The sequence below is a fragment of the Crinia signifera genome, chromosome 2 (assembly GCF_055691185.1).
Source record: "Crinia signifera chromosome 2, ASM5569118v1, whole genome shotgun sequence".
NCBI lineage: Eukaryota > Metazoa > Chordata > Amphibia > Anura > Myobatrachidae > Crinia > Crinia signifera.
The window spans coordinates 207,354,879-207,380,974 of record NC_139218.1 but is presented as its reverse complement, the minus strand read 5'-3'; the positions used below and the strand labels follow the sequence as shown (position 1 = coordinate 207,380,974).

At 45.7% G+C, this 26,096-nt stretch overlaps 1 protein-coding gene across 2 annotated transcripts in view; it reads left to right on the top strand.

Annotated features, from left to right (window-relative positions):
• IFNLR1 (interferon lambda receptor 1) overlaps positions 1–26,096 on the top strand; it is a 63,749-nt gene that overhangs the window by 16,039 nt on the left and 21,614 nt on the right. For both annotated transcript variants that reach the window (XM_083173605.1, XM_083173604.1), the window contains exon 2: positions 24,635–24,779. In XM_083173605.1, the coding sequence (XP_083029731.1) occupies positions 24,635–24,779 (145 nt within the window). The remainder of the gene's footprint in view (positions 1–24,634; positions 24,780–26,096) is intronic.

Below are 26,096 nucleotides of genomic sequence, written 5' to 3'. Positions count from 1 at the left end.
GTTGCAATATGCCTAGAAATATTTAAAATGTGTTTGAGATAAAGTTGTGATCATAGACCTGATAGAATTGAATTGCCTAATAAACAGGCCAGAAGAAACTGATAGAGCTTGGACTTAGAACCAGAGGCTTAATATAGAAATTGCCTGATAGACTGGAGAGTTCAGATTGGGGAAGTGACATAGTATGCAAATCAGCACTAGGAATCGCATACACCACCAATTCAGAAATCCTGTCATTCTGTCAGGCCAGCTCAAAGAGCAAAAAGCTACAATGTATGAATAATACTAATAGCTACTATAACAACTCATCTCATATACATGAAAGCCTGGGCTTTATGCCAGAAAATAAAGTAATACAATAAAGCGATACATTACTTTTTCAAACGGGAAACGGTCATCTGTCAGACCACACTTAGGTCGACAGTCATTAGGTCGACCCCGGAAGGTCGACTGGCCCCAAGGTCAACAGGGTTAAAGGTCGACGTGGGTCATGGTTGACATGACTTAAGGTTGACATGGGCCAAGGTCGACATGGGTTTAGGTCGACAGTCATTAGGTCGACATGAGTTTTTCACTGTTTTTTGAGCCGCCATGTGCCGACAGGCGGTATTTCATGCCCTACCATCCACTAGGGCGGGGTGGGAGAATAAAATAGTATGCCGAGCGTAGCGAGGCACCGTGCCTAAATCGCGAGCAAAGCGAGCGATGCGAGGGGCTGCGTTTCAACCAAAACTGTGTCCATGTCGACTGTGTCGACATTCGGGTAAAAAAACAGTGAAAAACTCATGTCGACCTAATGACTGTTGACCTAAACCCATGTCAACATTGGCCCATGTCGACCTTAAGTCATGTCGACCTTGACCCATGTCGACCTTTAACCCTGTCGACCTTGGGGCCAGTCGACCTTCCGGGGTACTGTATCGTCGGTGGCGAAACTGGGGGTGCTCCGGGGCCCAAGCACCCATGGAAAGTGAGGAGCACCCACGGTCCACGGCCGGAGCTCACCCGCTGCTCGCCATCTGGGTTCCTGGCAGCGCCGCAACAGGGTTCCAGCAGCGGATGGGAACTAGTAGCGGTATTAATATCGCTGCTAGTTCCCATCTTCCACTGGGACCCCGCTGCGGCACTGCCAGGACCCCCACCTACCTCGATCCAGAAGTGTGTGTGTGTGGGGGGGGGGGGGGTACAGTGGGAGCCCATTGCAGGGCCACACCCCTTGAGCCCCCCCCCCCCCCCCCTTGAGCACCCACAGGCAAAAATGTATGTCGGCGTCCCTGTACTGTACGTGTGTGTTTCTGTAAAATGGCAGCTAGGAATGCTTATTTAAAAGCCTCACAGAAGGAGTTTCCTTGCAAACAATGCAGCTCACACAGCACATTAGTATCCCCCTTTAAAGCATGTTATACGATGCCTGACAACCTGACAATGGTTTAGCTCAAGCTTTTTCTTCTGTGGTAATCGGTGGGTGGCGTGGGGGTCCCCCAGAATCGGCAGAAGCGCCGGCGGCAATGGGGTAAGGAGGGGGAGGGCAGGAGTCGGGAGCCGAGACCAGGTGGTAACTATAGTCCCGCAGACCCCCCAGGAGCCCACTCCTGCCTAGCGCCTCCCCGCCACCGCGGGGGCTGCGGGACTATAGTTACACCACTGCCTCCTGCCCATTCCGGGAGAGTAGGCAACCCTGCATTTAATAGGATGAGAGACTCAGAAAGTGAAAGATTTAGTAAGAAATCTCCAGTTTTTTAAAGCGCCAATCATTTACACTTCATAATCAAACATGTTTTGCAGTGTAAATGATTACGGCTTTAAAAAAACTAGAGATTTCTTACCAAATCTCTCACTTTCTGAATCTCTCATCCTATTAAATTTCACCCCGTTTCTATAATGTCCACACTGGCTGAAGAATCTTGCAGATACAGGGATATGTTGTATTGCATGGGCTACGACGGTTAGAGTATTGTTAAAAACAGTTAATTACTGTTTGGAAAAATCTGTCTGGTATCCATCACAGATGCCCCTTCTCCTGTCCTCCCTCCTGCAAAGAAAAGGGGTTGCCATTTAGTTTTACAGTTGCAGGGTAAATACTGGCTGCTTTACTGTTTGCACTGCAGTTGGATTTTGGTTTGGGCACACTCCACTCAAATCTAAATTCTGTAATGCATGCAGCTGGCAGTGGCTAGGGTTTGCAATCTCACAGCACCTGGACAAACTGCAAGTGTTCAGGCCTGTTAAGGTAATGCATGCATTAGTTTACATAGTGGGGTATTCAATGCCGCAGCGAGCTGCCGGCGAGGGGGTTAAATAGCGAAGATTGCTGAAAACCAGCGATCCTCGCTGTTTAACCCCCGCGCCGGCCGCTAGCTGTATTCAACGTACTGGGGAAATCCTTGCCATCACAGGACGGCGAGAATTCCCCAAAACAGCGAGACCCGTGGCTGCTGCAGAAAACTTGCAGTTTTTAGCCGTGGGTCTCGCTGCTTCTGGAGCCGTATCCGCCAATTCCCCCTCGCTCAAAAAACGGAGCGAGGGAGAATTGGCGGATGCGGAGGCTGTGTTGAATGCTGTCAGGGTGAGTGGTGACAGTGAGCAGGAAGCCCTGCTCACTGTCACCACTCGCAAACAGCATTGAATACCTGCCTGTATGTTTTGTAAAATTTAATAATCTGATAATTCAGATGAAGGGCAGGATTGTTTACCAGAAGAGGGAGAGTTTATCAGGGACTCAGATCAGGAACAACCCCTTGAGGGTGAGCCTGAAGAGAGTTCCAAAGAAATAGCTGTGCCTATTAAGGCAGTGTGTCTGACCCTTAATGGAGCAGACAAGGAGTCTCTGGCTCAAGTGTTCATTTTTGGGAGGTCTGTTAAACCTGCTGTGACCTTCCCTGTTTCTCAGGAATTTGTATAGTGTATATTTGTAAAAATCCAGATAAGATATTTCATATATTTTCAAATTTGTGAGGCACAGGCCTAGGGGCGGCACCTATTAAGGACGGCTAAAATATGGTTAAGTAGTAGTCTGGCAGGCCGCAGCTGTTTGTTCATGTCACTGTCCACCTGCCCGCCCCGGCAGCGGCGCTGCTGACTGAGCGAGTCACAGCGGCATGGTGAAATGGACATGCAGCGCACTGTGTGTGCGCGCAGCCACCTGGAGCCGGCCGGGGACAGGTGCACTGTGCGTGTGCGGTGCGCCGTGTAACGCAAACTGCATCCATAGCAGGCACAGCCCTGGCCGGCTCTTTCTGATGACAGTACAGGGGAGCACTGCTGCTGAACCCGGAAGTACAGTGAGTGTCCCCGTGTACTAGAGTACCGCTACACCACCAGCGATTACACATGGAAAACGGTAAGCTAGTGCACAGCGGGATGCCGCGTAGCACACTTACCTAGTGTAGGGGGGGGGGGGGGGCGCGACCACAAATTTGTGCCTAGGGGCGGCCTGACCCAGAAATCCGCCCCTGCCCAAATGTAATGTAGTCCATACTTCCCAACATGACCCTCTCCAGGAGGAACACAATTCTCTGCTTCTGGACTTAACTCTTAATTTAGGATTACCATCACCTGTGTTGGAACACCTTTCTTATCAATTAACCTGTTTAAAACAGGTGATGACAATCATACATTCAGTGGAAAATTCAGAAACAGAGCATTGTGTCCCTCCTGGAGAGGGTCATGTTGGGAAGTATGGACTACATTGCCTATGACAGGAGCTGTTTTTTAAAGGAAACTGTTTGGAGACTACTTTAAAGAACATTTACACCACTGCAGGGGTACTATTGCGTCCGGCTTTAGTTAGCTCGTGGGTTAGCAAATCCATAGAAAATGGGCGGTGTAACTCACAGAGGGCCTTGAAAGAAATCGCCCTAGATCAGGCATGTCCAAACTATGGCCCTCCAGCTGTTGTGAAACTACAAGTCCCATCATGCCTTGTCACAGTTTTTCTATTAGGGAATGCTATAACTATGGCCAGCCATGTTGGGGTATGTAGTTTTACAACAGCTGGAGGGCCACAGTTTGGACATGCTTGCCCTAGATCAATATTGATTTCATTGGCAGAACAAATAAGATCATCTACACTATATTTAGGTGAAGCATCCAAGGACACAGCTGACTTGGGTGCTAGGATTTATGCATTATGTTTATCTTTCATAGCCAGATGCTCACTGTGCCTCAGGGCTTGGTAGTATGAGGTGGAGATAAAAAAAGGTATCCATATACGGGTGATGTCTACCTGTATACTCCAGAATGACACAAAGTTATTTCACAAGCAACAGGAAGAAAATCTAATTTTCTTCCATCTGCTGCTCCACATCCTAGACAGCAGTGCACTGGACCTTCTTTTCAGTCCTTTCGTGGTTCCTCAAAAAATAAATAAAAAAAATGGGTACATCCAGAGGTTCATTTCCAGCTGCCAGAGGTAGAGGGTCCTCTTTCTTAACCTCAACAGCCGTTACCACAGATTCCCCTTGTCAGGAGGCTATTGACAAGCTAGTGGCATGACAGGACTCCAACCCACCTGTAAGACCCCAGAGTGGGAGCTTGTTCACAGCATTACCATTCGGCCAGTCTTCAACATCATGGGTTTTTACAAAGATGGCCACCATGATTTTGGCACTATGCATACACTATGCATACAATTGGTAACTGTCATCCCATACCTGGACAGCCTTCTGCTGAATGCATCTTCACAGTACCGCCTTCTCCAAGATGCTCAGAGAACCTGTCACTTCCTACTTCAACACAGCTGGATCTTGAACTTGAAGAAGTCACAGCTGTCTCTTTTTTAGAGTGCTATTTCTTGGACTAATTCTGGATAAGAAAGAACGGGATGCGGTCTTTTGGTCGAATGCATTATGGTCGAATGTCATTACATCGAATCCATTAGGTCGAATTGCTAAAAGGTCGACATGATTCTAGGTCGACATGGGAAAAGGTCGAAATGATTCTAGGTCGAAAGGTCATTAGTTCGACTGGTCATTAGGTCGACAAGGTCATTAGGTCGACATTGTCTAGGTCGACATTCACAAAGTCGACATGGGGTTTTTCACTGTTTTTTGAGCCGACATGTGCTGACAGGCGGTATTTCATGCCCTACCATCCACTAGGGCGTGGTGGGAGAATAAAATAGTGTGCCGAGCGTAGCGAGGCACCGTGCCCGACGCATAGAGAGCGCAGCAAGCGATGCGAGGGGATGCAGTGCACTTTAAACTGTGTCCATGTCGACTGTGTTGACATTCAGGTAAAAAAACAGTGAAAAACCCCATGTCGACTTTGTGAATGTCGACCTAGACAATGTCGACCTAATGACCTTGTCGACCTAATGACCTGTCGAACTAATGACCTTTCGATCTAGAATCTTTTCGACCTTTTCCCATGTCGACATAGAATCATGTCGACCTTTTAGCAATTCGACCTAATGGATTCGATGTAATGACATTCGACCATAATGCATTCGCCCAAACGATCCCAACCCGAAAGATCAAAGAGTTTTCTAACCTATGGAAAATGTTCTTTCCTTGCAATACTTGGTAAAGAAGTACTTTTACCTTGAAGAGTATTGGTACATCTTTGTATATGGCTCCTAGGAAAGATGGTGGCCTCTTTTAAGGCTCTTCCATTTGGCCATTTTTATTCCTGGACTTTTCAACTATAGCTCCTAGCACAATGGTCAGGACCCCATCTCTACATGCACAGATGGGTGACCTTATCTCTGGAGACTCATTTTTCCCTTCAGTGGTGGCTGTGCACAGCGTACCTATAAGGATGTCATAGGTTCGGCATATGGACCTGGATGATAAAAACAACGGATGCCAGCCTAAGGGGCTGGGGGCAGTTGTCCACGATTGTCAGTTCCAGCAGGAAGCAAAACTACCTGTCAACATCCTGGAAATCTGAGCCACTTATCTGCTCCTAAAAAAGTTGAGCCATCAGAGTGACATCGGACAATGTCACAGCCGCAGCATATGTCAATAGATGGGGAGAGACTCAAATTGCAATGATGAAAGTAAGGCCCATATTAAGATGGGCCGAACATTATGCAACAGCTCTATCTGTAATCTAAGCCATCAGGATCTTCATCCAGGGGAGTGGGCTCCTCACCCAAGTGTGTTTTAGAAAAAATATCAGATAACGCAATGTTTGAGAGCCCCTCAGACATATTTGATTGCGTCCAGGGTAAACCATAAGCTGTCATTCTATTGCTCTTGCATGAGGGATCCAGCAGCAACAGTGGCGGTGGATGCCTTTTCAGTGCTTTGGACTTACACTCTTGTGTATACAGTATGTTCCCTTCATTTCCGCTAAATCTAAGGCTACGTTAAAGGATCAAGAGGGAGTATGGTACACGGACTTACAGTTGCTTCTACAGTTCATCTACCCAGAATGACTGCACGGTGCGGCTATTGAATCCATGTTTCTAAGTAGGCGGAGTATTCCGACTTCATTTGTACTAGATGGGCATGGAAGGCTTTATCTTCAGCTTAATATCACGGAATCAGGAAGGCCTATTTGGCCTGATGTGAATGGTGAAAACAGCCCACAAAGGTTTTCAGTTTGTCTTCAGTATTCTTCTTACAAGCAGGTTTTTTTCAGTGGGGCTCAGACTACATTCCCCAAAGGTACAGGTTTTGACCGTGTCCATATTCTTTAAGGTCCAGACCTTCTAGTCTCCATGTAAAAGCACCTACAGACCCTTGGAACTTGTATGTGGTTTAGCCTTCTTTAGGTCAGACAGGTTTGAACCATTGAAAACGGTTAACCTGGAAGACTGTTATCCTTCTAGCAGTGGCTTCTGTCAGGAGGTTCAGATCTAATGGTGTGCACACACGGGTACAATCACCCTGCTATTCTGACTATATAGTCAGAATCGCATCGGTATCGCATGCAGATCGCAAGGGTTTTAACCGTATCGCACGGCAGAAAGTCTTGGTTGCCTTGACTATATAGTGCAGATCTGCACAATATAGTCAAAATTGTATGCCATCACATGCATGCCGTGTCCCCATGCCGTGGAATTTGGTACTTACCGATAATTGCCTTTCTCCGAATCCATAGGGGACAGTGAACGCCCACCAGCGCTGCTCAGCAGGGCCATTTCTAGAGGCGGACAAGCTGTGCAGCCGCCCGGGGCACTGCACAGCTTATCCGCCTCTGTTAAACTGCCGGGGTGCCCGGCAGCTCCCCTCCACGCCCCCACCACCCCTTCCTCCTCTCCCTATCCGCCACCCCTGCCACAGGTATGTTCAGAGGGGAGGGCAGTGCATTGCGCCACGTCTCTCCTTCACCTCACTGTGTCACTGGGCTGCCAATCAGAGCTCACGGACCGGCAGCCAATCAAGAGCCAGCCCGCGAGGTATGATTGGCTGACGGCCCAGTCACAGTCTGGGACATAGTGAAGGGGAAGCAATGCACTTCCCTCCCCTGGGAAGCAGCAGCGGCGGCAGCGGGGTACTGGAGGGGGACTCGGAGACCCGTACTCTGCTCTCCCCGGCAGCAGCAACAATGAGTTGTGCTGCTGCTGGGATATTATATTCTGACACTTTGGGGGCATACGTGTGGCACTGTGGTGGCATACTGTATATGTGTGGGCATATATGTGTGTCACTGTGGGGGCATATATGTGGAACTGTGGGGGCATATCTGACACTGTGGGGGCATATGTGTCTAAGTCTATGGGGGCATATCTGGCACTGTGCGGGTATATATGTGTGGCACTGTGGGGGCATATCTGGCACTGGGGGGTATACCTAGCACTATGGGGGCATATATGTGTGGCACTGTGGGGGCAAATCTGGCACTGTGGGGGCATATTAGTAATCAGCATCAGTTGTGTGGCAGCGGCGCATGGGGCATAATGTGTAAAGGGCATTATAATGTGGGAAGTATTGTGTAATTGCCATCACAGTGTGGGGTGTAATGAGCATCACAGTGTGGGGTCTAATGGGTATAATGGTGTGCAGCATAATGTGTAATTGTCATCATGGTGTGCGGCGTAATATGTAATTGTCGTCATGGTGCCCATCGTAATGTATAATTGGCATCATGGTGTGCAGCGTAACGTGTAATTGGCATCACGGTGTTCAGTGTAATGTGTAATTTGCATCAAAGTGTGCTGCATAATGTGTAATGGGCATCACGGTGTGCGGCGTAATGTGTAATGGGCGTCATGGTTTGCAGCGTAATGTGTAATGGGCATCACAGTGTGCGGCGTAATGTGTAATGGGCATCACGGATAAACAGTGTATAATGATTTAAGTAGCCTGTAATTGGGGCAGGGGCTTATCACGCCGCTATAATACTTCCGGCTTCACCTCATTAGCGAGCCAAAGCAGGAAGAGACATCGACAAGATGTATTAACATCCTGTCTGCCGAAGCGGGGGAGTGCTAACTCCCCCCTCTGGCGATGTCCCCTCTACTAACGCGAGATCCCCAGCGCAGCCCAGAGCTAACAGCAGGGACAGCGCTATCCCTGCTGTTTATATATAGGGCTTTGCCAGCCTGCTGCGCGCATTTTTATTTCTTCGCCCTGGCAGCTAAATTGTCTAGAACAGCGGCAATCAAACTGTGGGTCCTGACCCCAAAGTGGGTCCCGACCACCTCAGAATGGGGTCATGACTCCATGTTGCTGACCATCAGATTAATGTGTCTGTGGAGGGAGGGGGGCAGGGGATAACTCATTATCAAGTAAACACCTTCTGCTTCCCTCTTCCTCCCCCCTTTCCCCCTTTTCCATCCTCTCATTACCCACTGCCTCCCTGTCACAATAGCGGGTACTTCACTTCACTGACCACACAAGTGGCGGCTATTCTGTGGTAACTTGCTGGGGTCCTGTAATAATTTTCATTGTCTGATGTGGTCCCAGAGCAAAATAGTTTGAGAACCCATGGTCTAGAAACAGCCCTGCTGCTCAGGTCTATTGTGTGTGTTTGTATATCTTAGGTGTGTTGTGTTATGCTTTATTTATGTTCTTATTGCTTTCTTCTTACCTCTCTCTCTCTCTCTCTGGAGATTCCCTGGTCTCTGTCTCCTCTTGGGCACAGTTTTCTAAGACTGGAGTTTGGGAGGGGGATAGAGTGGGAGGAGCCTGCCACGCTACCCCCAAATGTATATGACACTTCAGTGTCCTCTATGGATTCGGAGAAAGGGAATTATTGGTACCATATTCCAGTTATCTATACATCCAAAGAACCAGTACTCACAATAAAACAGTCACGTAGGTGCCCTCACAGTAAAATATATATAGATAGATGTAGCACTCAGTTTCCATAAATAAGTAGAGAGTAGACTGTCATAAATGCCAGCGTATGCTGCTGATGCATCATGCTCTACAGCAGGTCATCAGTGTACAAACATTTCAAGTTGAAAGGTATTGGAAATAATCTCGGATATATGGGTATGTCTTCACAAATTCAAACTCTTAAATCTTATAGTTGTGCACCTGCTGCAACTGAAATTGCACTAATGCTATAGTCACAACATATAAATCTATTAGAAAAGCGGAATCATAGCGAGCAATGCGAGGGGGCGCAGTGCACTTATACGGTGTCCATACCGACCTATGTCGACATAGACACCCACATTTTTTGTAAAACTCACATCGACCTTTTTCATGTCAACCTTTAGACCCTGTCGACCTATAGTGGTCGACCTTATGACTGTAGACCTAGACATTGTAGATCTAAAATACCATAACTGTTGAGTCAGTGGTGTAAGTTCATCCCAGCTGCCTGGAGGCGAGATAAATATTGATATATTCTCCACAAAAGCGGTGGGCATTTTCCTGGCAACGCAGGTGGGCCGATGCCTACCAGGGGTGGGCGGCTAACATCAAATGACATCATCACCCGCCCCCTCTTTAGCGGACACCGAAAGACATAAGTCCGTTTAGACTTTTATTTCCGAATGGTCGGAAACCATCAAATGGTTTCTCTCCCTTTCGCCTGCATGCGAGGGGACGTGGTCGCCTACATTCCCTCGCATGGTACAGAGGGGATTCGGGGGTGGACATTCCACCGGGAGCCATTTCAGGGCTCTCTACGCAGCTAACGACCGCTGCTTAATGAGCCTTGAGGAATCAGGCCCACAGTGTCCTCACTCTCTATATACAGTATATGGAAAACATATTCCATAGCACAGAATAATTATGTCTGGAAATAACTGCTGAAATATTAAGGGGATCACCATCTTTCTACAATGGATGTCTCCGACTTTTTTGGTGCAAGATTATGCGGATCCTTTCCCATTCCTTGGACTCCTTCATAGTGGAAGATTTGCCTGTTAATCACCACACAATAATCACTGGGGAAGCAACACTATTTTAAAAAGGGGACTGCTCCCAAGTAGGTAGGTGGTGAGTTTAGGATTTAAGCTGTGTACACATGGGGGCGATAGGGGCTGAAATCGCTGTAAATATGGTCGCAGGCGACCATATTGCCAGTGATGGTAGTGTCCCTCGGCAATAAATCACCGGGTGCGCGCTCCCGTTTTCATCCCCATTCTAATCGCTGGTCGCAGGAGCTTGCTCCTGTAACCAGCTGATTACCTCTGCGGCTCCCCCAGCAGAGGTTCGTTTTCATCAGCGACCATCTCTGGTCACTGATGAAAAGGAGACACTGGGCAATATATTGCTCAGCAATGTATTGCTAGCAATATATAAGTCCATTTCCCCATATATATTGAATTTATATTTTTTGTTTGCTTGGTAGGTTGTTAGGACCAGTGGGGAAAACTAAAAACTTTTCTTTTTACATTTTTATTTTATTTTTTAGGGCCACTGCTGCCCTTATCACCTTCTTCCTGTCATCCACTGTTTTTCCCTGTCACCCACTGCCTTTGTGCATATTGAGAACTTGGATTGGGGTGGAGCAGGGGATCAAATTGTATGTTTGCACCTGGGCCCACCATGCAAATCTGCCATGGATGTGGTAATCATCTAATTGGGAGACTCATAAGCCCTGTACAGACTGGGGAGATATATTGCTGAGCAATATATTGCTCAGCAATGTATTGCTCTGTGTCTCCTGTTCATCAGCGACCCGAGATGGTCACCGATGAAAAAGAAACTGCCGGGGGGAGCCCGGCAGTGGAAATCAGCTGGTCGCAGGAGCATGTTCCTGCTACCAGCGATCACTACAGGGGTAAAAACGTGAGCGCGCACCCGGCGATATATCGCCGGTGCCAGAGGCGTAACTCTGGGAGGCAATGGAGTCATCTGCCCCCGGGCTCCTGCTCCCAAGGGGGCACCTCTCCTCTCCTTTCAGTTTGAATCAGTTCATTGAAAGCCATCGATATCACTTCTGTGGCTGACTCCCCCTCATAGTATCATTTTTGCAAGTGTCACAACCTGTATTCCTGTATTAGAACCCATGACCTGTCTTACTGGAGACAGACACCTTACTGATTGAGCTTTATGGGGGGCACAAATATTTATCTTGCCTCCGGGCAACTGGGGCGAACTTACGCCACTGGCCGGTGCACACTCCCATTGCGGGCAATATGGTTGCTCAGCAGATCGACATGATCGACATGATCATTAGATCGACGTGGAATAGTTGGCATGAGTTTCATGTTTTTTTCTTTTTTTGGGACTTGTTTCCTAGCAAGGCGCCAATCGCATCGTATACATTAAGGCTTACAATGGTATGCGATGCGATGGCACCCAATGTTATACAATTTAAAATCGTATTCCAATTGTATATGGCATACAATGCCATACAATGCGATGGTATACGATTTAAACTTGTATAAGCACCCTAATGGGTGTTTTCAATGTTAAATGGCCCCCCTATAAGATCATTAATTGTATAAGCACCGTAATGGGTGCTTACAATGTTAAAAGCACCCCCACGCCACCCCCAGTATCAACGCCAACCCGAAGCGTCGCGAGCGGTGGCGGTACGCGTCCTCCGACCTTTTCATACCCCCACTATCCACGTCGGCGTGGAGTTGATTGTAGATAGTGTGGAGAGCACAGCGAGCCACAGAGCCCCGCGAGGGGACGCAGAATATATGTAAAGTAATACGCGTGCGCTCGCCACGCATCAGGCTCGCTGCGCTAACCACACTATATAAAATCATCTCCACGCCAACATGGATACTGGGGGTAGGAAAAGGTCGGAGGATGCATACCGCCGCCGTTCGCCACACTTCTGGTTGGCGTTCATAGTGTGGGTGCATTTAACATTGTAAGCACCCATTAGGGTGCTTATACAATTAAAAATCATATAGAGGAGCCATTTAACATTGAAAACACCCATTATATATATAGAGGTGCCATTTAACATTGAAAACACCCATTAGGGTGCTTATACAATTTAAAATCGCATCGCATGGGGCTAGATGGAATACGATACAATACAATGCATAAGATGCCATACGATTGAAAATCGTGGGCACCGTTCTAGGAAACAAGTACCCTTTTTTTAATCAAAAAAAGGTGGTTTGGCATACTTTACTGTCCAAAAGGCATACAGTGAGAAAATAATTTGTGTGCCGAGCATAGCGAGGCACTGTGTCCGAAGCATGGTGTCTAGCAAGCCATGCAAGGGTACATGGTACATATATAGAGTCCAAGTCTACTTAGGTCAACATAGACACCCCCACAAAAAACCTCATGTCGACCTTTTCCATGTCAACTGAATGCTTATGTCAACCTATTTCATGTGCTGATCTAGTGACTCTGGACCTATAGTGGTCGACCTAATGACTGTCAACCTAAGTTATGTTGAACCTATGACCCTTAACCGTCTCATAATACTGTGTATATGTGCCTACAGGTTATATAGGAATTTTACTCCACTATTTTTTTTTTGTATTAAAACAGTATTACGCTACAGATGTCTTATCTATCACATGAATCTAAATATATGAGAATAGGAGACCCAATTATTTGAGTGTATCTTGGTTGGATTTGAAGCTTGTTATCTTTATCTTAATCTTTACAAGAAGGAAAATATAAATTTGTCATTTTTCTTCACGTATTCACTCATATCGAGACTGAAGGGTTAATTTACTAAGATGGGAGTTCTATTGAAGATAGGATGTTGGCCATAGCAACCAATCAGATTCTACTTCTTATTAGACATGAGCGGGTCCGGATCTCCGGGATCCACCAGATCCGAATATGGTGATCCGAGCCGGCTCGGGAGTTCCCGCCTGAATTCCGAACCGAAAACGAGGCAAAACGTCATCATCGCGCTGTCGGATTCTCGCGGGATCTGGATTCTATATAAGACGCACGCGCGCCCCGTCATTTTCACTCCATTATAGGAGAGGGTGGTTGGGATCTGTGCTCCGTGTCCTGTGCCCTGTGATTTATTTAGTGACTGATTTTTTATTTTGTTGTAAACTAGGTGCTGCAGTGCTCACACGCAGGGGCTGCAGTGCTGCTGATTGTACACTCAGTGTACAGGGGCTGCAGTGTCCATAATACAAGGGGCTGTGTCCAGTGTGTCAGGGGCTGTGTCCAGTGTACAGGGGCTGTGTCCAGTGTACAGGGGCTGTGTCCACTGTCCAGGGGCTGTGTCCAGGGGCTGTGTCCATTGTCCAGGGACTGTGTCCATGGTGACGGGCTGTATCCAGTGTCCAGTGTAACGGGCTGTGTCCAGTGTGACGGCCTATATCCAGTGTCCAGTGTAACAGGCTGTGTCCAGTGTAAGAGAAATAAATAAAAGTAATAAATAAAATAAAAACACATTATTAAACTGCCACCCTGTCTGCCCCTGCAGTGCCTCTCTGCTTCCAAGATGTGCCAGGTTAGAAGTGTAAGGTCTACATGTATGTGATGCCGACTGCTGTCGCTTAGCTTAGTCATCCAGCTACCTCGTTATAACCTTTTGGCCCAACTACAGTAAATGAAAACAATTTTGTAAGCTGTGAAGTGATCAAAATTGACTAGAAATGAGTGCAAACTAATGTTATTGAGGTTAATAATACTTTAGGGGCAAAAACAGGCCCAAATTCTGTTATTTTAGCCATTTTTAGCATTTTTTCATAAAAATCCAGATCCAAAACCAAAACCCACAAGGGTGGTTTTGACAAAACCAATCCAGATCCAAAACACGAAGGGAGATCCAGATCCAAAACGAAAACCCGAAAAAGTGCCCGCCGCACATCTCTACTTATTTAGCACCTTCTAGAAGACAAAAGATAGAATGTTATTGGTTGCTATGGGCAACATCCCATCTTCAATAAAACTCCCATCTGATACCCCTTTCACACTGCACTTTTAAAACAATATATTGCCGTTTTTTTCCATTTTAAAACGTTTAAGGCTGCAGTGTGAAAGCGCCAGAGTTGATTTACCGGTTAAAGTTAACTGGTATTTCAACACGTTTAAAAAGCAGAGTCCTACACGTTTCAAAGCCATTTTTTAGGCAGTGTGAATGGCTCTATTTCTATGGCTTGAAACGTGTCCCTTGGGGGTTAAACGGGTTGAATGTGTAAATGGTATTAAATGCTTTTTAAAATGGTTTTCACCTGCAATGTGAAAGGTCTTAAGGTTCAGACCCGTTTTAAAGTCCCATTTAAGAATACAGGGTCAATACCCGTTTCTGCAATGTGAAAGCAGTATGAGTAAATGTACCCCCTGAGTGAGGGGAAACAAACTTCATTCAATGACTTAAGGGAAGCACCACACTAATAGTATCTATGCTCAGTGGTTTTTAACCTGGGGTGTGTGACATTTCTGTAAGTACAAGTTATCATGCTATATTTGTAAAGAAATCTATTTTTAATATAACGATTTATAGATCATATGAGGATTAAAACCAGTTTTCAAAAAGATTCCATGAACAATAGTTTAATTAGTTTAATCAAATATAATCCAATTAAAATATGAGCCAATTCATGCATCAAAAGGATTTGCTGATTCTGTTTGACATTGGCTATGTGTTTAATAATGCCTGCTTATAAATACAAACACTAACATGAAAGTTATGACATGTTTGTGGGTAGTGCAAAAACAAGATATTGGGCCTGATTCAGAGGTGGACACAGTTATATTTGCTAATTTCTGAATTTCTGTCACCTGTACTAATCAAATTCTAGTTTCAGTCCTCCCTTTGTTTACTTGTGTGTGATGGAATGTGCTAGCCTTGGGACACCCACTTCAATAGCCATGGAGGGTTTAAATCTTCTGGTCGATTGTTAATACTCCACCATTGGAACATTATCCCTTTCATCATCAACAGTTGTACCAGCCTATTGCAGATGCAGTGTCTCTATCTCAATTTTGGCTAAACATGGCCTTTAATTATGCTCCCCCTGCCGCAAATTTTGGTAGCCCCCCCCCCCCCATGCGGCCGCCACCTCCTGCCGCATCTGTATGCGGGTCTCGGTTCTCCCGGCTACTGCTGCTAATGAAAAGTGACACTCGGAAAAATGTCTGCCCCCATATAGTAGACCGTTTTAAAGGTTGCTAGAGGCCTCAAAAACTGTCTGCAGTATAGGGGCAGACATTTTCCAAGTGTCACTTTTTTTTTATTAGCAGCAGTAGCTGGGAGAGCGGGGACTTGAACATCTGCAGGGAGCATCCAGGGACGCCTGTGGTTTACCATCTCATGCTCTGTATGTCTGCTTTTGCACAGTAGACCTATTGATCTGGTGAGAGTCCATTGTTTACACCCAATTTTTATTGTATTGTTTTTTTACCTATTAAAACGTTATTTCACCATTTGGACACATATTTTCTGGTTCTATGTGGAACAACTTGGAGAATATTGGAGTATCCGTTGGAGTTATACTACTCCCTCAAATCTGAGCGTGATTTGTCCACCATTCATTTAGTGGACCACCACACAGGGTACGGTTGTCAACATATAGAATCCATCAGTGTTAGAAATCACACTTGAGGGTATTACACTATATGTGGTTTTCTTTCCTTTCATGTCACATGAGTCATCATCAGAGGCATCTGGGACAGAGTGACATCTGGCTGTATAAATAGAATGAGCGCTTGAAAAACCTGTCGTATTTCCCTTTTCTCTAAGGCCTCAAAAACTGTCTGCAGTATAGGGGCAGCCATTTCCCAAGTGTCACTTTTTTTTTTATTAGCAGCAGTAGCCGGGAGAGCGGGGACCCACAGACAGAAATGCTGGTGGCAGGGGCAGACAGCAGTGGGTAAGAATAGCCCCACGGGTGTGGTATGGGACTCCGACAGTCGGGATCCTGACAGTCATTATCCCGATGTCGGGATCCCGACTGCCTGGAGTCAGACAGCATGGGGAGCGCAAAAAAGCCCCTTGCGGGCACGGTGGCTCGCAACCTATTCTATTCTCCCTCTATGGGGGTCGTGGACCACCACGAGGGAAAATAGCGGGTGGCCGTTGGGCACCCGGCCGTCGGCATTTTGACAGTCGGGATCCCGACGTCGGGTAAATGACTGTTGGGATCCCGGCTGTCGGGAACCCGTCCGGCACCCAGCCCCACAACTCCCCCCCCCCCCGGCGCCCACACCTTCTCTGCACCTCCCCACCACCGCGGGGGCTGCAGGCATATAGTTACGCCACTGATGTCAGCGATAATGTACGGAGAAATAGATGTCCCATAGCGCTTTTCTGGATTTGCACATGCTCAGTAGCAAAAATTAATTTAGCTCTGCATATATTGGCATTGTGTCCATACCTATTATGTAATAAATATTTATCTGCAATTTATCTTACAATAAATCTATGTTGTCCTTCTACAAAAATGTCAACATATCTTGAGAATGAAATGGCTGCAGGACACCAATATTAAGCAACGCTGATCTACATGTGTATTAAAGGCCCATGTATTAATAATATTTGTGCTTAAATAATATAAAAAAGCATGTTTTCACTGCCTTTTTGCATTATTTTAGTTTCACCTGAATGCACTAAGGGCTTTTGGAGCATCTTTTGTGAAAAACTTCTTCAATTCACATTTTTTTGGTGACCGGATCACATTTCCCGTACTTCTAATGGCAAATGCAATCTGGCCAAATTAACCCAAAAATTTAAATGGGAAAAAAAAACCCAGTGAACCCTGCGATAATAACGACAGCTTCAGCAGACAAATCACAGGGTTCATATGCCAATCTGGGGCTTCTGCAGTGTGGGAACAGGCAATATGATCAGCTGTGTGTGTCCAATAGACAAAGCTGAACACTGTGTAAAAAAAACATAGAGAAAATCATACTCTCCTTCCCCGGTCTGGAGATCGCTGCCGGTCTCTAGTAGAGATGGGTCGTTCGCGAACGAAGCGGATCTTTTGAACGGATCCCAAAAAAAAACTGAGGGAGTCGCCGATAACCAAAAAGGTGAACCGTCGTTCTTTTACTTTCAGTTTCGTTTTTAATTACAATGCATTTGCCTGAGCTCAGCACTGCCACCTGTGGCAGCTGAGATGTACTGACTTCGGAGACTGAGTACAGTGCTGTGACTGCAAGTGAAAGAGAGTATAACAAGGCTGATGCTGCTAGGGATGGCCATCTTTGCAGATGCCATAGATGGCGATACTGCATCCAGCCATCGATCAGTGTTTTACTCGGTCATGTATGTTCTTATTTGTTCAGCTCACTGTTTAAAAAAAAAAAGTAAAAAAAAAAAATGATTCTCAAACAAATTATGCTTCGTTATTATAAAATTACCCCTTCTTTCAAAGTGAACCGATAATCCGCGTAAAAGATCCGGATCTTTTCACGGGCTGATCTGCTGGATCCCAACTCTCGTTAGTGACCCGTTTTGTCCATCTCTAGCCTGATTCTCTGTGACCCCCCCTGTGCAGTACAGTGGAACTGCAGTGAAGCAGCTCACTTTACAGCACTGGGGGTCACAGCAGAAAAAAGCTTGGAACACCGTCAGTGCTGCACGGGCCAATCCCCTGGTGAAAAGTATGAATCAGCATTGGTGGAGGGGCCCCTAATTAGTGTTGAATTTAACCTTGTAACCCACTGTATTGGAATCTTCTAACCAACCTGAATGTGCTGAGCTAATTCAGGTGCACACTAGAAATGTATGTTTGAACTGAATAGTCCTACCTGCACATCCACTAATGTGTGTTCTGCTTATTGTTCTAGCAATAACTTTTAATTAGTTTTCTATTTATTCTAAAAATATTTTTAATTGGTGAAACCTTGTTTCAAACCTCACCCGTCCTACTCCTGTGACAAAGACAGCTGCTGTTTATGCCTCTGGTTTTCCACTGTTAAAGTGAGTGTGTACTCTCATGCTCAGTAACTTTGTAATACTAATGTATGTAATTTCTGGTAGAGCAGGTTTAACATGTCCATGAGGCACTTGGCTATTGTAGGACATTCAAAACAATTTAATATGACCTTTACCGAGGAATGTGCATTGTTTTTGTTTTTTAAGTCAACCTCAGTTTACATCACTTAAGGCAGTGACTTATCTTCACAAGTGTTGGAATATGTTTGTACTGGTGGCGGTGGTATGGCAGAGTAAGCGTACACACCATTACATGCTCTGAGTCTACAAACAGCTCAGCAGTGGTGTAACAATAGATCCCACAGTGGCTTGGAGGTGCTGCGGGGCCTGGGGTCTGCAGGGGCTACAACTACCATTGGTACCTTCTAGTTGTCAGGTGACTCCCACCTTCACTCCATCCTCGGTCTGTCGCCGCTACTGTCTATCTCCGATTGAAAATGTCCCTCTAAAAATAGGAAAGACAAAAAGTATTTTTAATGTGGGTAGACATGACAGACCCCGGCAGCAGCAAGCGGCGGCTGGAGGGAGGAAGGAATCCCCTGACAAAAAAGCAGGTACAATAGGGAGGGGGACGCAGTTTTTTATTCTGGTGGGGGGGGGGGGGGGGCAGTTTTTACAGGTACGCCACTGCAGACCACTGCTTAATCAATGGTGTATTTTATTGCCTGGGTAGCGGCGTGGATGCAAGCAGTACCAGGCTCTGTATAATAGCAGGGCCGCAACTAGGTGTTTCGGTGCCCGGGGCGGCAGTCATTTGGTCGCCCCCCACCCCCCCCCCAAAAAAAAAACACAAATCACTGCCTTGGGGACAGGCAGCGGGGGTCCGGGGACTGGAGAAGGTTAACTCCAGCTCCTAGCACTGCCGGGCGGGAGGCAGATTTTGAAAAGACTTGCCGGACGCTGATTGGCTGAATTCTGATTGTCAGGCAGTCAGGATTCAATGTCAGGATTTCCACATTGGTATATCTGCCTGCCGCCGGAAGGGGATGCACGAGAAGCACGCGCATCCCCTTCAACCAGAGCTCCCCCCAGGTCCCCGCCGCCTCCCCCCCATCCCCACCTCCCCGCTCCCCCCTAACCCTGCCCGTCTCCATGAATCGAAGACGGGCAGGGTTTGTGTCCCAGCCCGCCCGGTAACAGTCAGATGCAGTGCCTGCCCGCCAGTGGAGGCTTTCTGGCATGCCACGGAGCTGAGTGAGAGGCGCTCCATCTGTATGGTGTGTTTATATATATATATATATATATATATATAGAGAGAGAGAGAGAGAGAGAGAGACCGGTGTGAAGCAGCACTCCTTGAGTAGTGTAGGATGCGGTGCCAGCCATTAGCTCCCCGGGGCAACAAATAGCAGTCTGGATGATGGCAGCACACGCTCAATAAAGATGAGGAATACACGTTCTTGTAGTCAACGTTTCAAAACTTTAATAATACGCTTCTTCTTCAGGACAAGATAACATGATGCATAACAGACACAGTATTTATACATACCTACAAGCACACCCACAGCCGCCACAATTCCCGCGCTCCACCCGCAAATTGATTGATGTCATCAAACACAGACTAGCATGTCTGTCGGCTTAGCCGCACTGACACTGCTCGTTTACTGCTCAGGTGCACGTCAAATCATTTGCTGGCTCAGAGCAACTGTTGTCATGGTTGCCATAGTAAACAAAGTGAAAATACATAGAAAAAGTTACAGCGTGTCAATCATTAAAAAGGTTACAACAATTGCAGCTCACTGCAACACAAATCACCAAAGTGCAACATAATATACATATTTGCGGTAACAACTAAATGCGCTTCACCTGAAAAAAGGAATGCAGAATGTTAACAGTATCAGTATGCCTCTAAACATTGCCCATGTCGACCTCAATCGACATAGCACACAAGTTGACATACATTTATATTGAAAAATTTCAAACATATTTGCAACAATATACCATTACTGACTAAGAAAAAATATTAGTTTATGGTAATTTAAATGAAACAGTGGAGACCAGCAGACTCATTGAGCCCCTTCGGCGCCAATGTGTTGAGCCTGTGGATCCACTGTGCTTCACACCTTAATAATTTCAAACCCCGATTTCCACGCTGAATACTATTAGGTACGTGGTCAATGATGATATACTTTAGCATAAGTAATGAGCTGATTACTATGCCCACTCTCTAGAGCTGCTTTGATCGAGGAGCGATGCCCCGCAATGCGCTCTCTAAGTGTTCTTTCAGTTTTTCCGACATAGTGTAACCCACACGGACACAAAATCATATATACTATGAAACGTGTCGTGCAGATTACCCTATGTCGTAGCCAGTTGAAACTTAAAGAACATTTTAGCAAACTATCCGATTTGACTGTTTCCCATTCATCCAGAGATGATTTGGATGTGCCGCCCCAGCCCAAGAAACTGCAAGGTAAATCTACTTTCGACCCGTTGTCTAACAACGCGTCGATTAAGACTTTTGCACGGGTTATTGATTCCCAAGTCGTTAAGTGGTGAAAAACTTAACATGTAGGGACTCGATACCGATAACTAATCTGTCAGCTGGTGAAATGAAAGCATTGAATGATTTATCTACTTATACTGATATTGTCATCCGGCACGCCGACAAAGGCGGGTAGGTGGTAGTGCAAGATCTCTCTGAATATAAAAATGAAATTATGCGACAATTGGCTGATTTGTCTGTGGATAGAGTTCTTGAATGTGATCCAACTGAATTATTTTCAGACAAACTTGTTGAGATATTACAGCATGCGGTCAGTGAGGGGCATATTACATCTGATTTAGCTAATGCATTGCAAGTACAATTCCCCACTGTACCGCTGCTGTATACGCTCCCTAAGGTCCATAAGAGATTGATAGCACCCCCAGGACGCCCCATTATTGCTGCCAGGGGGTCGCTATTTCAAAATGTTGCCACATATATAGATTCCCTGCTACAACCATGTGTCCAGTCTAGTCCTGGCTTTCTGCTCGACACAACGTCATTTATCAATCGGTTGGCTGACATTGGTATGATACCAGATGGCAGTCTGCTTGCAAGCATCGATGTCACCAGTCTGTACACCATCATTCCAAATGAGGGTGGACTGGTGGCAGTACGTAGATTATTGCAGGATAATCCTGCATATGTTGGCCCTGATATACAGTTTGTGCTATGTTTACTTGAATTGGTCCTCACACACCATTATTTTTTGTACGATAACAAATTCTATATTCAAACCAGTGGATGCTCGTTGGGCAGCAACTTCGCACCGGCATACGCGAACGCGTATATGCTGCTGCTCGACAAATATATATTTTTCACTGACATCAATGTATCTAAGAATATTGGGTACTTATGTATTATCTGGGCTCCCATGTTAAATGCACCCCATTTTTTCATACCCCTACTATCCAACTACGCATGGAGTTGATTTTATATAGTGTGGCGAGCGCAGCGAGCCACCGTGCCCGAAGCGTGGCGAGCGCACGCGGTCTCATAAGAAAAATGGGAGCCCAGATATTACATAAGTACCGAATATTGTTTTCTACACTAGGTACATTGATGACCTGTTTGTTATCTGGAGTGGCAGTTAGGGGCAGCTGAGTGAGGTCATCAAGCGACAGAATGACTCAGCTAGCCCCATCAAGCTTACCTGTGTTGTTGACACGGAGACAGTGTCTTTCCTGGATGTTCTAGTGTCTGTCAAGGAAGGGTGCATTAGTACAACGTTATTCCGTAAGGAAACGGATCGCAACACTGTAGTTCACGCCAGTAGTTGCCATCCGAAAGCTCTTAAGTTTGTACTCCCCTACTCGCAATTTATTCGAGCTAGGAGGATCTGCAGCGATATACATGAGGCTGAGCTGCAGATTGACCTCATGATTGATCGATTTTCCCATAGAGGGTATGACCTTGCTTTACTGCAACAAGCAAAGAGACGAGCACTGACTATCTCTCATAGTGAGCTTCTCGCATATAAACCTAAAGAGTGTAAGACAACTGACTGTGAGATTCTGCCCTGGGTCAACCACTTTAACACCGCTAGCCCTACTATCATTCGTATTGTGAAGAGGAATTGGCCTATCATACAAAGTGATCCATCTCTCCATCTCACTAAGAGTAGAATTATGCTCTGTTACACTAGGGGCAGGAACATCAGAGATAGACTTGTTAAAACTGATGTTGCACAATTACAGGCTGCGGGCAGTGAACAATTTTTATCACAAAGGCCAGGCTGCTTTCGATGCCTGGGGTGTATCACGTGTCGTTCTTTAACAAAAGCTGACACGTTCTGTCATCCATTGAGTGGCAGAAGATATCAGATCTGACATAGGGTAACCTGCACAACATGTTTCATAGTATATATGATTTCGTGTCCGTGTGGGTTACACTATGTCGGTAAAACTGAAAGAACACTTAGAGAGCGCATTGCGGGGCATCGCTCCTCGATCAAAGCAGCTCTAGAAAGCGGGCATAGTGATCAGCCCGTCGCCCGACACTTTTTGCTTGCAAAACACTCCTTACCCATGCTAAAGTATATCAGGTTTGGTAATCGGGGTTTGAAATTATTAAGGTGTGAGGCACAGTGGATCCACAGGCTCAACACATTGGCGCCGAAGGGGCTCAATGAGTCTGCTGGTCTCCACTGTTTAATTTAAATTACCATAAACTAATATTTTTTTCTTGGTCAGTAATGGTATATTGTTGCAAATATGCTTGAAATGTTTCAATATAAATGTATGTCAACTTGTGTGCTATGTCAATTGAGGCGACATGGGCAATGTTTAGAGGCATACTGATACTGTTAACATTCTGCATTCCTTTTTTCAGGTGAAGCGCATTTAGTTGTTACCGCAAATATGTATATTATGTTGCACTTTGGTGATTTGTGTTGCAGTGAGCTGCAATTGTTGTAAACTTTTTAATGATTGACACGCTGTAACTTTTCTATGTATTTTCACTTTGTTTACTATGGCAACCATGACAACAGTTGCTCTGAGCCAGCAAATGATTTGACGTGCACCTGAGCGGTAAAGGAGCAGTGTCAGTGTGGCTAAGCCGACAGACACGCTAGTCCGTGTTTGATGACGTCAATCAATTTGCGGATGGAGCACGGGGAATCGTGGCGGCTGTGAGTGTGCTTGTAGGTATGTATAAATACTGTGGGCCAGATTCTCTAAGCTTCAAAAGTGATAAAATGGAGAGTGATAAACAGCCAGCCAATCAGCTCCTTTTCAAACACAGTCTGTAACATGGCAGATAGGAGCTGATTGGCTTGCTGTTTATCACTCTCCATTTTATCACTTTTTGAAGCTTAGAGAATCTGGCCCTGTGTCTGTTATGCATCATGTTATCTTGTCCTGAAGAAGAAGCGTATTATTAAAGCTTCGAAACGTTGACTACAAGAACGTATATATATATATATATATATAGAGAGAGAGAGAGAGAGAGCAGTAAGCAATAAGGGCACTCACCAAGGTCTCATCATAAAAGATTTATTCTGGTACATTACCAGTCAAAAAAGTGTAGGTCTATGTTTCGGCCACCAGGGGGCCTTTCTCAAGACAAGTCAGCAGTGGATGTCTTCACAGCTCAAGAGTCAGGATACCTGACTCTTAGTTTGAGAGGGTAAGCTGGGACCCTCCCAAACTAGAATCAGGCCCTGTGTACTAATCCACACATCTTTTATACATGGATTGCATTGCTGTTCTTTCCTGTAGTGTGTGCTCCTTGAATTCAGTGAAAAATGTTTTTAACAAAAATAGCCTTTCTCATACAGTGCTTAGGGGCCGATTCAGACCCTTTCTTAGCGGTCAGAATTCAGCCCCATCCCTGATGGTCGGGGTTTGCACATGTGCATGCACAAGCTCTGGGAGCGTACAACTTCGGTGAGATTCACACTTGCCAGGCTGTTCGCTCCGGGAGGGGCGGGAAAGGAGCCGGCAGGGGCCAGAAGCAGGGGAATACCCAGTGTTTTATGGGCGTGTCCAAAACAAACACTGAGCGTATCCCGGCAGGTGCAGGGTTATCGATGCCTGCTTGGGGCGGGTGGCTGACATCACATGACATCAGCACCCAACCCGGATTCGGCAAACAGCGGGTGCTGGAATAGTCGGTCCAGGTTCTCTTTTCTTAGCGAAGGCAGGAGAAATCAATTGATGGTGAGTGACCATCAGAAGATTTCTCCTCCTTGAGGACGCATGCGAGGGGATGTGTTAGTGTACACATCCCAACGCATGCTAGTGTGGCGGGCGATCGGCGTGGCGGCATTAACCTGTTCGCTGGGCTCAGTGTATATGTTATATAGTTTTGTAACAGGTGCAGAAAAACCTATATGTTATTTGCGTTGGTGTAATATACTGATTACTAATGTAAAACAAAAAAGTACCTTTTTTTCTTTTTTTTTGTGGTATAATAATTTACTATTCTTTTGTGGTATAATAATTTACTATTTACTATTCTTGTTTGTAGGTAAGATTCATAAACCCTTAAATCTCAAAGTGGAGTCTAGAAACTTCAGTCTCTTCCTAACGTGGCTTCCAAATCCTGCAAATCCACCTACTGTAACCTACATAGTTGGCTACATACTTGGCTACAGAGCAGTTGCAGGAAATCGGTAATTATAGACATGAAACAATGTTTTATTTGACCAAAGTTCTGTACAATAATGTTCTTGTGATTTTATTTTTGTAAAATAAGGACTATCCACAATAGGGTGGTTATTCCACATGTCCTGGCACTTATTCTGGGAGTTATGGGTTTGCATAAAAATTGTCAAGTAATTGAATAGCTGCAGGCATTACAAACCATGGATAATTGAATCTGACCCTATTGGGGAAATTTAGTAATGAAAATACGCCGCTATTTGGTGTATTTGTAGGCAGCTGTGTGCAAATACGACTGCCTACACGCATGTACTATGCAGAAAATACATGTAATTTGTATTCGTATTCATGGCACATTGGTATTCAGGTTTACGAATAGGAATGTATACACCAGCGAATGAACATGAGTAAGAATCAAAATTCATTCCAATGGTGATTCCTAAGTTACTAAGCGGCCGTATGTAAAATATGGCCATTAATTAGCGGGAAATGGCCGCTAGTTGCTGGGAAAATACGCCTGGAAAATACAACTAATTTTCCAGGCGTATTTGGCTTTAGTCTGCATTGATCAGTCAGCATTCTTGGCATCCGAATTTGTGTTCAGTCAGACCATACAACAGCAGCTGCATACATCTCAGGTGTCAAAGAAGAACCTGCAGTAGAGTACTATGGCAATGGAGGAGAAAACTGAGCTTTCTAGACAATTTAGCTCCCAGGGTGAAGAAATAAAAATGCGCCCCCCCAAATACATAACATGGTATTGAAGAAATTGCACACGCCGGAGACGCGTGCCGAAATATAGGGTGTTGCTTCATTTTAAAAGGGGTGTGTCTTAATATAAGGGCGTGGTCTAGCAGGAAAACAATTACCTTACATCACACTTTTGCATTCTGCATGACCAGACATTGGTTACTGCAGGAATTGTAATTGTCCTCCCGCACTTAAATTGGCCGGCTGAAGGCTACACAGTGACTTAGTATGCCTCATAGATCAAGGCCAAACAATGACAGGCTACTTAAATCATTATACACTATTTGATGACAAATACACATTACGCCACACAATGTGATGACAATTACATATTACGCCGCACACCGTGATTACAATTACACATTGTCGCACACCATGATGCCCATTAGACCCCACACTGTGATGGCAATTACACAATATTCCCCACACTGTAATGCCCATTACACATTATGCCTCACGCGCCACTGACGCACAACTGATGCCGTTTACTAATATGCCCCCACAGTGCCAGATATGCCCCCACAGCGCCACACATATATGCCCCACAGTGACAGCTATGCCCCCACAGTGCCACACAT